A 13,800-nucleotide genomic window follows, 5' to 3' on the forward strand; every position below is an offset into this window, starting at 1 on the left:
CAATTGTATGTTACAAGTATACTAGAATATTTAGGAGTACATGCATTTTGAATATAATTTATTTCATTACACAATTTAAGGATTGTCTCTACTCGAAATTTTCCCTTTTATCTGAATTTTACTTTCTTAAGGAGGAAAAGGACCTTGAGCTGGAAAAATCTAGTAAATATTTTTTTTCATATTTTGTATATTCTTAATTCGATGCCCCACATATCTTAAAGCGATTCTGTCATCAGATTTCCTCACTTATTTAAGAGATATAACCATACAAATATCGCTCCGTACAGTGTATGCATAAAGTTCTGGTTCTTCGTGTCTACGGGTCCATTATTGAGCCTATAATGAGAATTTTTAGGCACGAACAAAAGAATATATATAAGGACATGCAGCTCTTCAAATATTCAGAATATAAATAGTGATTCAAAATTCTTGAGGCATTTTTCATGTTTCACAATGTATATGGAGTGGATAAATTACGCATTTTTAAGACAGCTTCAAAGACAAAAACTCATTTGGAAAAAAAATTCTGTCAATAAATATTTTTAAACTTACGATTGAACTGAAGTCCTTCTTCGTAGTAATTAATTGTAGCAATATCGTAAGGTGAAGCTTTCCTCATTATCATACAGGACACAGTTGAACAAGACATAAGAGTGGTAAAAACGATTCATGCAGTTTACATTTTCCGAGTAAGGAAAAACAACTGTGACGTCACACGAAACTTTAACTCGAAATGGAATATTAATTTAGATAATCTCTGCTACCAAACACGTAAAAGTTATAATTGTAATTCCTGCTTTAAAAATAAGCTTATAAGCTAGGTAGCTTATAGATTTGAAGTAGAAACACTCTATTCTTGACATATTAAAATCACATACTGTTCATTTATCGGTAAAATGATTCAAATTATTATCTAGTCTATCTGTAAATTAGATGTATTGTAGCCCCTACATTTTCCTTAGGAATTTACCCCTTGTCCATTGCCATTTCTCTTTCATGCTTTAATTATCAATGTATGAGTTATATGTACATCCTTAACTCACCTCACCTATCCTCTTTGCATCCGCTGGCACATAGGCCCCATCACATTCGAACTCCCTATTGGTATAAGAACGGCCCCGATTTACGCATTATAGTATTTAAAATTTGTCTTTGTTTATTTATTACAATTTATAAGCGCCTACGAATCACATTTGAGTACATTTTTTCTTTCTATTTTTATAAAAAAAAATCTTCAATCTTTTTATTAGCAGTTGTTTTGTTTCATCTTAAAAACATATATACCAGTTTTTAATTTTGTTTATTTCATGTCTTAAAGTTTTAAAAAAAATATATATATTTTTTTTCTTCTTTAATATACCAAGTTTACGTAATTTTGAAACTAAATGCTGCTGAAATAACAAGCTTATTCAGAGAATCTGTGTTCCCCGCTTAAGGAAAAAAGAAGAGCATGCGCAGATCCAGAAGGGGGGTCAAGGAGGGGACACTCATCTGTAAGAGGAGTAGGCAGGGCCATAGGGAGGTATGGTATAAATTTTCATTGTGAGAGCTCAAAAACCTCTTAAGATATCGCCCGGAAATGAAACTTTTTCACACAGACAGAATGCATCAATTTACAACCTTAACGTTCGACCTTTTGATCTACAAAAATGTAGGTCTTCCTAAGACCAAAGGGAGTTGTTATGCAAAATTTCAATGCAAAAGCTGAAAGACTTCTAGAGATATCACGCGTAAACGAAAGTGTCACAGACAGACAGAAAGACAGACGGACGGACGGACGGACAGACAGACCCAAATTATTATCCCCTACTTTCAGTAAAAGCGGGGGACAATAACAAACTTCTGAAGAGTCATTACATTTTATGTAAGGTCTCCGTAATAATGTATATGTATATTAGAATTGCTATTTGGGAGACAATACTGATGTTCCCAGTATTTTAGAGATAAAAAAAAGAATTAATAATGAAGTAATCTCATAAAGTGAAATATCAGTGGGTTTATAAAATTGTAATAAATGGTTCATTGAATAACAAGTGTAATTTAAATTTCATACCCAGCCTTTAGAATTGGGAAATATCAATATTTTCGTAAATGATGATGGATATTGTATTTAAGGATTCGAACAGTGGGTCGATTTTTGAAATGACAACGTATGTTGAAGCATTTGTAAAGATTATGTTTTGCAATGTTCTAAATATGGTACAGATTTAATCTCAAATTTATATTCCCTTATTGCTAAAGGAAACTCAAATCAATGACAAGTTTCTTTTTAATCTAAAATTCATTAGACATGGTTTGTTATAGCTCAAAAGGAAATGTTTCTCCGCTGTTTTAACTGTTTTGGGCTTTTTTGCAAATTTACAAATCTTTCCTTTTTGAAAAGGAGAGATAACTCTTATTTGGATAAATTGTGTCAACTCCTCTTTTCGACAGCTTTTTCAATCATTTATTTTCTTTACTTACCTTATTAGGTATAAAATTGGCATGCATCATAAACAACATTTTCTTAATACTACGAAGAAGGTTTTAATAACATATCTTAAAAGTTATAAGGATAAAACGTGACCATTAACCGGAGAAGAGCATCAAATTTAGACCTATACTCGGAACTCAGGGAAAAGGTACCTCTGTTTATATTATCTCATCCGTAAAACCAGTGATTTTCACATCTATCTTAACAAAAAGGTACAATAGTTAACAATAATTCACTGTAGTTCACTATAGTAAATACTTCAAAATTTTGATTTACTGTAAAACTTGACTTTCAAACATTTCTCATTCGTCAATGAGACATTCGACAAAGAATATTTACATAGCTATAAAAAACATGCATGTATTAATTGGAAACTCAAAATATCACACTCTGTAATCGCTTATACTATAAAATCATTTCATTTACTATGGTAATTTTTTTTATTTCCTATATAGTAAAAATTTGGATATTATAGTTTACTATAGTACACTATAGTTAACTATAGCATTAATTTTTTTTTATTAGGGTAGAGCCGGGGGTTTTGGCGAAGGAACAATCACAATCGACGTTTTGGGTTTGACGCAGCGCCGGGAACCCGAGACCTCCCAATCAAGAAGCAAACACCCTACCATTAGACTTCTCTGACAGGTCGAAACACTTATGACACCATAACGTAACTTGTGGTGTTTGTAAAAATATTGTGAATCTTGTGCCATTTTTTTTTTAATTTAAAAAAGTAGAAATCTAAACATGGCATTTAAATTTTTGTTAGTCGGTAATGTGCCTATATTGTAAAACCTCCATTCGTCAAATGAATGCGAAATGAATTCTAAACCATTTTAATTAATTCTTTGAAAAGACAGTTTCTAAACCCTGATCAGGATGCAAATGTCGAGAAACTAACGACAGTCGTTTGGGCTATCGTTTCTTCTTCTTGGCTCATGAAGCGTCTCTCTCATTAGATAACCAGTCAAACCTTTTAAAGCCTCTTTCGCTTCGCAAAGTATAACCGAGAGTCCCAGAAACGATCATGATGTTCCATTTTCCCCTGCATGAACTGAACTGATGACCCACTGCACCCAGATCGAATAGGCGAAATCGTTTCGATACAATATGACGCCACAGTAAGTTATATGACGTGAAATTTAGAGCTTATGATATAATAATATTTAGTTGATGAAACAAGAATATCAGCAGTCTCGATTAAAGCCATCATTTCGTAAGTTCTATGGTCGATACAATGACCTTGTCAGCAAATACATTTTATCATTAAGTCAAATTCTGACTGACGTTTTTCATACTAATTATTAGGCCATTATTCACACACTGAATTGTCGACGGATTTTTCCGTTATTTCCCAATCAAGACAAGGAGCACACGGCGGATGTGACCAGTCGGCAGGGGATGCTCACTCCTCCATGGCACCTGATCCCACCCCTGATGTGTTGGATGTCTGTGTTTGCACTGCTCCAATTTTATGTATTGTTTATTGGACTTTTAAGCTTGCATACTGCTATGCTGCTATACTGCATACGCTATGTCCATTTATTTCATTATATTTAAAGTCACACGCGCACTTCTAAAACTGAATAGACACATGCAAAAGGTAATTAAAAATTATATCATGCCATTTTTAACACAATATTTCTCACGGGGCTTAACGCCTTATTAAGGCTACGTAGGTGTTTTCAATGCATTTGCAGAGTTAAAAAAGAATTTATACGAAACGGTATGTAACAGAAATATAAAATGAGGAATCTTAAATTTCATGTGATTTATTTTAATCATCGATCTTTAAACAAGAACAGGCAGTTATTCATTTTCATTCCTGATGATCACATTAAAGAGATCGTTAACATTTATCATAATTATAAAATAAAAATTGAATGCAAGACTAATTCAAAAGAATTTAAAAGGGATTTTTTACAGTCTTTTGATTTCCTCTGAGGTAAGTCATGTTCATCACCTCTCTTTATTTTCTTCTTTTTTTCTTCTGTCTAGTTGATTCTTAATAAACTCAAGATATCAAATCATTTTAATACTTTGTAGATTGCTGTGACAAAGCACTGATTCTTAACACCATAAACTATGTTCATAAAAAAATGCAAGACTTGAAGAAAATTAGCAAAAAGCGTATCTCCGACTTGAACTGGCATCTTAGATAAGGGAGGTTTTTTTTTTATTAATGAGAGAAAAGGCTTACCTTTGTAATCTACTGACAAATGGTGTTAATTCTGCTTTTAAAAGATCCTTTTGTGAGTCTCAATATTGCCTGGAAAATAAAGTTTCGTGTTTTATTACTATGATTTACTCCTTCCGTTTGCAATTGTCTCTTCATGAGATCAATTGGAAGTATTCAAGCAATATCTCCGATTTTTTATATCGAAGATATTGTGCTATTCCCAAATGGAATAATTGCTGTTAAAAGTAAATCAGCATTTTAGAAAAAAATCAGTAAATTATAGATTTGAACATAGATGAAAATAAAGTCTTATAATAGAATGTAATAAATAAAAATCCTGTGTGAAGGGTAGATCAAGGCAAGGTACCTTTAAAAAAAAGAAAGAAAACTATAAAATAAATAGATAGAGGCTGTGCTCTCACCTGTGTCAGTTCTTCCCAGTAGAAAACAAAATCATCGTCATCCATGTTTTGTGTATTAAATTGATTATGACAGAGCCTGTTCCTGTACTTGTGGATTCTCTCAATGTCGTCACCAGGAGTTTTCTGTCCAACCACCGGCTCCTTTCCCCATTTATTAGTTGGCGGAGGAACGCTGTTTCCGAAATTTCTCAATAATTTGTACATGATGGGGACATCAAACAAAGAGGACTCTACAACTGCCACGGAAGCTGTGATGTAACAGGAAGATGAGTATTAATTTTGTTTCTTAAATCAAATCTTTCAAATATCATTTGGTTTAGTTATACTTATAGAAAAAACTATATATCAGTCAAAAAATACCTGGATAAACAATGTTAACTTCAGTTGCTGTGAATCTAAAGGGCCATTACAAAGGGATTCCTTGTTACCTTTGAGACATTTTTGTAAACCCTCTGATGGAAACATTGTATCAAAATACACCTGCATTGCATCTCTCCCCAGTGTTATAAGCTTTTGAAGCTTCTCCTCGTTTGTCAATGGAACTGCGACAAACCAAATCAATATTAAAATTTTAAATTAAATTATTGTACATATTACATGTATATGAATATTTGATAAGTAGTATGTGTGTTCATTTACGCGAATTTAATTAAATGAGTTGCTTACCTTTCCCAGACTTAGTACAGGAAACAGATGGTGAGCTCTAAGAATTGCAATGAACTTCCAATCAGGACAAACATTAAAACAGTAAAGGACAAATGAAAATTGTAATGAATTTATTTTTTTTTTCAATTTAAAAAAGAATATATGCAAAAACATCGCATGAAATATCTCAGAAATATCTAATTTTTAAAATTTGCTTCTGGACACTCTGTAATAGATATCTTATATGATGATTTTACATTAACGTAAATCACTCACCGTTTTCCAGAATTTTGTCAAAGCGTCTTCGTTTATCATATGCTTTCCTGTAAATCCATGTCTTGGACATAATATTTGACCTTTCTTACATATTTCTTCTTCATATACGTAGCACCCTACATTATCGCAAAACACTTCTTGGTCTGAACACTGAAATGCAACCTTATATGCAACCTTTTTGTGAAAAGTACTTGTTAAGTATCCAAGTCTATTTTCCAGAGTCTCTTTAATATGCACTGCGATATCAGCATCAATAGGCAAGTTTTGTGGTCTCAAGATCTGGACTTGAATTGCAGTTTGCGTCACAACCAAGGCAATTAGGTGGTCTTTGTATACAAAAATTGCTATGTTTTTATATAAGCATGGAATGCCATCATCTTCCAACACCTTCCATTCTGTTCCCACAATGCAGGCAACTATCAATCGACAGTAGAAAAAGAACGGTAAAAAGTCGAAATGCAGCACCAACACAGAAGATTTAGTTTCCATTTCCCGTAAGGTGTCCTGTTCTTTTCTACCAAAGTCTTTCTTGTTCATACAAGGGACGTAGTGTTTTTCTTCCCCTATCGCCAGCAATCCTAGTCTTTGCATGTATTGCAAAATGGTCGGACTATCCCAAGAGCGTATAGATAAGCTTTCCCAAATTCGATGAAGAAAGTTGCCCATAAGATACCCAGTCCTGTGGAAATACTGCCAGTCATTGTCAGTTTTTGCTAAGTCTCTGACATGGTTCTTGTCTGATATTATGAATTTAAATGTATCAACAAACCATTGAACATCAACAACTATGGTGTCAGATAAGTCCTTTTCATTGAAGAAAAGAATTACTCCAGTATCGGAGAGAAAGCGAAGAGCATCTTGAATTTTATTAGTATTTCCTTTCTCAGTCTTCCAGTATTCTCTTTCGAGCTCCTCCACTGACATTATTCTTTTACGTTCGGTCATATCATCCGTTTCTGAACTTTCTTTGAACGTAACTAATGCAAGTTCAATTAAAGACCACTCTTTTGGAATGATTTCCTTCCATCTTTTCTCTTTGGCAATGGAAACAATACACTTCTCTAATTCTGTTAAGGTATCCAATGTCCCACATTTATCGCCTGGTAAACTTACAAAAAAGCACCTTGAATGATGTAAATGCGTCTTTAGATTTGAATCAGAGGGAAGTAAATCCAAAAGCTGCCCGTAAAATGTTGTTTTATCCTAAGAAAGGAATTTAGTGAAAAAAGCATGTAGGATTTTGAAACAAAAACTTACAAATTATTATTAAGTACTTCTTTCGCCCCTGTTTACCTCTTTTGAGACATTTTCACTATGTGTAGATACAACAATTATCGAAGTATCTTCGGCACAATAAGTGTGAATAGACTTCAGCCAGAATACAACATATTCTGAAATAGATAAAGAGAAATTTCCACCTAATTAGAGCATAATCTGAAAACATTAGCACGATTCATAGTATTTATTTTACTGAAATGTGTTTAGAAAAGAAGGTAATACATACATTGTTTTTTTCTTGCTCACCCTGATAATCTTAGCTTAAGGCAATAAATTTAGTCCAAAGAAAAAAACATATACTGGAAATAGCTTTAAGTCAAATATTAAATTTAGTGTATCTTTTGTGATAAATTTTACTAGAGGAAATCCCTCGCAAGCGCGGGGAATTAAATTTATACCACTACCGACAGAGAATATATTGTAGTTTCTCCTAACAGCCTACAGGCTTATAGCAGAAAAAAATTACTTTGTTCAAAATCCTCCATGAAGTAAATTTACGTCTCCATCCGCTATCCTTTTTTTTTACCCCTTTTTTGTAAAAACTTGAAAAAATAATAATTTCATTAATTGACGTTTTAATTGTTATACTATGTTGTGGATATTAAACTCAGATGCTCTTATTTCATTTCCGTCACGGATAAAAGCAGCGAATATTACTGATAAATTGATTGGAGGGGGGGGGGAGTAAAAATTCACCTACTTCATATATATGTTATAGTCTTTCGATATATAAATATATTCACAACTTATTGTGTTATCAATGATTTACCATTATTTCAATGACCATTCACTCAAATGTTTTTTTATGTTCTCACAGCTATAATCGCTTGTTTTCTTTTTTAACATCGGGTTCGATACTGTATGATGTTCTAGAAGTTCTAGAAGCTTCCTTCAATATTAAGATTGGTGAATGATGAAAATAATTTGCACATTTCCCCTTTTAATCGGATATCACAACTTATTTCTTTTATATCATTTAAATCAAGTTTGTTTTAATTGAATAATTCAGTGATGACGTTTTATGAAATAAATAAACGATTGCTTGTTGTCAGTCTCATTAAAAATTGCAAGTAACTTAGATCCGCCAACTGTAAACGGCAACGTACGTACATTTTTGCTAATTCATGGCTGTTTATAGAAAATGAAAGTAGACTTTTAATTTAATGTACGATACTTACTATGCGAGTGAAATCTAAATATAGTTTACGGACATCATATTGTATCTAGTGTATTATTAGAGGAGTAAGTAGGAACTCTGGTGCACCCTTTTCGGAGTTTATTTGCAAAATTTATAAATTTATAAGTATAGAAAATAAAACAATTTCTTTTGTTTCTATTAAAATATTTTTAAAACTCGCAAATTTTTAAGAATATAGGTAAAATAAAAATTAAGATATTCAAAATCAAAATTTTGACGTAAGTCTATTCTTAATTTATGTCGCCAGCGTGGCGCAGTGGTAAGAGTGCTTGCTCTAGAGTCGCGGAGTAAGTAGTTGATCCCTATGTCGCGGGTTCGAATCCCGCTGTGGGAAGTGGAGACCGGTCCTTCTGATGAGATCGTATAAACCGAGGTCCTATGTCGCAGTAGGTGCTGGCAAGAAAAAGATCTTTCATGTATAATGGCCCTGAAAGCCGAGTATACTTCAAAATTCGTAGCTCTCCACTGGTAAGTGGTGGGTCTCCATATGAGTGAAAAATTGTCTAGATGGACGTTAAACAACAAACAAACAAACAAAAAACAGTTTATGATCTTTGGGACAGTAACATACAAAGACTTTCAGCATTTATCAAACTTTTGTTACATTACCTCCATAAGTCCAATCTGCAAATATTGTGCCCTGCTGTTCACACCGACTTTCGTCAACCTTCTCTGTAAAGGGTTTGGACATATCTATTACTAGGAGGTAGAAAGCTCTTCTGCTGAGATACACCTGATGACATGCGTAATATGCACACTGTCCTCCAAAATCTACCACACTCAGTATCTGTTTGTCGTCTCTGTTTGTATCATCTGATAATACTGTTCAAACATTTCAATAAAAAAAATTGAATACTACTTAAGAATCAGTACTTGTACAAATGGATAGAAAAAGAAAACGTTGAAAGTCTTAAGCTTTCTAGAATTACATTCTACGCAGCCCACAAACTCGCATAGATTTTTTATGTTCGACTTTCAATTTAAATTCTACAGTTATACACAATAAAATTACAACAATCAAATTTAAAAACAAGAGACCCAAGGACCTTAACGGTCACCTGAATATAATGTAATTCTGTTAAGGATCCATAGCTTAAATATAAAACAGAATAAGCTCATAATGAAGCTATAGTTGCCCAAAAGCAAGAGGAATAGGATGATCAGCGATGAGCAAAATAATTTAGTGCTCAGAAACAAATCTTAAATTAGATCTTTTTACTTGCCTGTACTTGCCCCCATTTTTCACAACTCTATACAGATTGAACAAAACAATAATTCCTGAGCATAATTAGTCAACCCATCTCATTTTATCTCACGGTTGCCTCTCCTACTATTTGAAGAACATATAATATACAAAGGAAGGATATTTTTGTCCTATTTTTATTTATTTAGAACATAAATATCTACCTGATCATTTAAAAATTTTAAAAGAAATTTTGTATTAATTAATAAAAAAAACTTTACATAATTTACAGTAGTTAAATATCAAACGTAAATAGCGAAGTGGAATAACTTCTTTCAGAAGAATACAAATAAATTAATTGACCAAGTGGAGCTGTATTTCAAAAATCCTTAAAAAAATCTTGCTTATCACAACTTTATATACCATGTCTGCCTCATAGATGCCAAAGAGCTGATAAGAAGATTTTCAAAGAAATTATGCATTTTCACTATGGATTTAACATAGTTCAACCATAACACCAAGGCGACTGATACAGGGGCCAAGAAATTGACAATTTTGGAAAAGCGATCCTTGTTTATCATAACAATGCACTTAGTATGTTTGCTAAATACCCATGGCCAGAGAAGAATATCTTCAAAGAAATAGTGTATTTTACTATATATTCAAAAGAATACCACCCTGATATCAAAACCCCTAACCCAAAGGTTATGAATTTCTACCTGTTTGATTAGGCACGTTTTTCTATTCGTAAACATGCAATCAGTTTGTCTGTTAAATACCAACAGGCAGAAAAAACTTCCAAAAATATGCATTTCACTATATACATGTACTTAACAGACCCCCACCCCCACCCCCCATCCCGACCCACATGGACCCCTGCCCCTTGGACCACACAATTTTCACAATTTTCGAAGAAAAATCCAACATCCTTACTCATCAGAACCCTGCATTAAACCTGAACCCATGGCCCAGGGGCCACAAATTTAAGTTTTGGAAGAGGTATCCTGTTCATCGTAGCCATGTATTCAGCTTAATAATCTGCTAAATACCCAGGAGCAGAGAAAAAAAATTCAAAGACAAAAATGCAATTTCACTATATAACCACGCCCTAACACCAGACACCTGACCCAGGAACTGTGAAATTCACAATTTAGGAAGAGGTGTCCTTGCTTATCATAAATTTGCACTTGGTTTGTTTGTTGAATGCCGGGTAGCAGAGAAGAAAATTTGCAAAGAAATAATGTATTGCAGAGGTTAAAAAATTGCTCTACAGTCGCGGTGTAAGGAGTTGATCCTTACGTCACGAATCAGAATCCACTGTATAAGGTGAATATGTCCTTCGTATGAGACCGTATAAAACGATTTCCCGTCTTGCAATAGATTCTGAGACGAAAATATCCCTCCCTGCTCAAAGGTCGTAATTGCAAAATACTGGTCTAAATTTGTAGCCCTCCACCGGCAAGTGATGGCTTCTCAATATGAATGAAACATTTTCGAAGAGGCGTTATGCAAAGAATGAGAAAAAGTAAGAAATAATTAACTTGCACTTTATAATCAATAGAGCCCCCCTCCCCTCGAGCCCATTACCCTGGGACTATAAATTTCGAATTTTTAGAAGAGAATACTCTTGAACATCATAACCAGCACTTAATGTATCTCCTATATACCCCTGAGGTGGAAAGATTTTAAGGAAATAATGGATTTTCGATATAAAAATAGAGCCCCGCCTTAAGAGCAAAACCCCTCACCCAGAGGTCATAATATTCACAATTTCGGAGGTGACACACTTGCTCATCTTAACCATACATTTAGTTTTTTTGCAAAATCTCCAGGAACACTCTTGGTCATCATAAACATGCACTTAGTTTAACTGCTTAATATATATCTAGGTGCAGAATAGGAATTACAAAAAAAAAAAAAAAAAAAAAAATGAATAATAATAAAAATAAATAAATAAATAAATAAATAAATGCAATTTCACATATTTTTGAAATATAGACCCCCGTCCTTCTTGCAGACCCTTGACCCCGGGGCCACATTTTTCACAATTCTGGAAGAGGCACTCTTGATCAACATTATTATGCATTTTGTTTATTTGCTTAATACCCAGTGACTATTATGAAAATTTTAATAGAAATAATGTATGTTCACCAAATAATAAAATTAGAGCTCCCACAGAACCCCTCGCCCTGGGACCACAAATTCCACAATTTTGGAAGAAGCAATCTTAATGACAATAAGTTTACCTGCTAAATACCTAGGAGCAGAGAAGAAGAATTTCAAAGATTTGATTCATTTTTACTGTCTAATTCATAGAACTCCGGGCTATCATCAGAACGCTTGACTCAGGGGTTATTTCAATTTGGTTAAAACACATCTTCAAAGGTTTTCGAACACTTAATCTATATAAACAGTAGAGCACCCCCTACACAGAACCCCTTAGCTTGGGGCCACAAATTTCATAATTTTGGAAAAGGCACCCTTGATCTTCAGAAAAATGCACCTATTTCTTCTGCTTTTTATACAGGTGGAGGAAAGAAGTTTGTAAAGAATTCATGCGTCTTTACTTTATGATCATTAAAGCCCCACACTTACTCCAGAACCCCTGACCCAGGGCCATGAATTTCACAATTTTGTAGAGGGCTCAATGCGTTTTACAGTCGTGCCAACAGTTTGACTGTATGATATAAAGGAGTTAAGAAAATTTATAAAGATGACTTAAATTTTGATGGTTAAAGCTCCAACCAAAATTCCAACCAATTATCCCCCTTCATTCCTAGATTTTCTATGCCAAAAGTGGTTGAAATTGGTTCAGCAGTTCCAGAGAAGAAGCAGAAAATATCAAAATGTTAATGCACAATGCACGACGACAGATGAAAACAAATAACAATAGGTCACCTGAGTAACTCAAGTCGCTTTAAAACAATTATGACCAACATGTCCAAAAGGCTGTGAACTAAAACAACGGCATCTTAACAACCAGACGAATCAAAGCAGTCACTCTTGTTGAAGCATTTGGTCATATGCTTACATATCAAACCTAATTAATAGTGTTTCGGTGGTATTAAGAGCATTTCCTTCTAAAAATGCATAGTAAGACCTGTCTCATCATGGGTCCACCTATGCGCACTTTAATCCATCTTTATGAATTTTCTTTGATTTAAATTTTGATTTATGACCATACCATTAATGTTGTTGTGTTTACTGTAGGCAATCATAGGAAGGGTTCTGAAGAAGTGTTTACACTTCATCATTTATGATGTAATTCCAATACTTCATAAGTCGTTTCCACAACCCCTTTGTACATAGTTTTCTTGTCATTGTTCTTCTTTGGTTTCTTGCGTATTAGATTCAATTTCTGAATCTGTATATCCTCTTTTTTTTTACCAGATGAGTTTTTAAATCTTTAAAATTGGTTAGTAGTACAGCTTGACCGCTAGTGTTTCACATAGGTCTAGTACAGTCTCCAGTAAGGATGTCCAACATCCAATCTCCAAAAATTCCCGTTGTTTTATTTTCGTCATTTTTTGTATAATTTATACATGACTATATCTACTATATGTATGCACATTTTTGACAAAATTGTAAGTCACGTTTGGACAGGACATTCCAAAATTTTGCTCCCTTTGGCTATTCGGGACAAAAAATTTTCAATCAACCGACAATAAAATACATGATTTTCAAAACTTTCTGGTAAGCATAGATTTTAAACTTTGTTGACCCATTAATTAGAAAGGCTATGGTTCAACTTTGCCTTGAAAATTGCATGTATTTCATTAAAAAATATTATATATTTATGAAAAAGAAACTGTGTTTTATTTTGAAAAAAATACTCTCTTCATGTAGCTGGCTGCCCAAAGAGCCTCGTTATTTTTTTGTAAGCAACCCATTTTTAATTTGAGCGGAAAATTACCCACCCACCCTTTTTTTTCTCCCTAGATTAAGATTTTCGTTACATTTTTACGACTTTAGAAGAACACCATCCTGAAAATCTTCAGATACACATGTAGAATATTCCAAACTGGAAAATATCTTTGCTATATAAATGTTATTTAAATAGTATATTATTAGAATCTCATTTAAATGTAGCTCTATAGCAGCATCAAGACCCCCCCCCCTCCTTTTTTTTCCTTCTTTGCAACC

The 13,800-nt window shown here is 33.5% G+C and overlaps 1 protein-coding gene across 1 annotated transcript; it reads right to left on the reverse strand.

Moving 5' to 3' along the window:
- Nucleotides 1-4,253: 4,253 nt before the first annotated feature.
- Nucleotides 4,254-7,305, reverse strand: LOC133186218 (uncharacterized). The gene is made up of 7 exons (XM_061321452.1): nt 7,292-7,305; nt 5,999-7,106; nt 5,744-5,780; nt 5,438-5,619; nt 5,078-5,325; nt 4,677-4,745; nt 4,254-4,480 (listed from the first exon to the last, which is right to left on the reverse strand). Exons 1-5 carry the CDS (start codon nt 7,303-7,305, stop codon nt 5,308-5,310), a joined length of 1,359 nt encoding a protein of 452 aa, XP_061177436.1. The 3' UTR covers nt 4,254-4,480; nt 4,677-4,745; nt 5,078-5,307.
- Nucleotides 7,306-13,800: the final 6,495 nt, after the last annotated feature.

The sequence above is a fragment of the Saccostrea echinata genome, unplaced genomic scaffold, assembly GCF_033153115.1.
Source record: "Saccostrea echinata isolate AGI-Se365-2 ecotype Australia unplaced genomic scaffold, CSIRO_AGI_Sech_v1 ptg000013l, whole genome shotgun sequence".
NCBI classification, from domain to species: domain Eukaryota; kingdom Metazoa; phylum Mollusca; class Bivalvia; order Ostreida; family Ostreidae; genus Saccostrea; species Saccostrea echinata.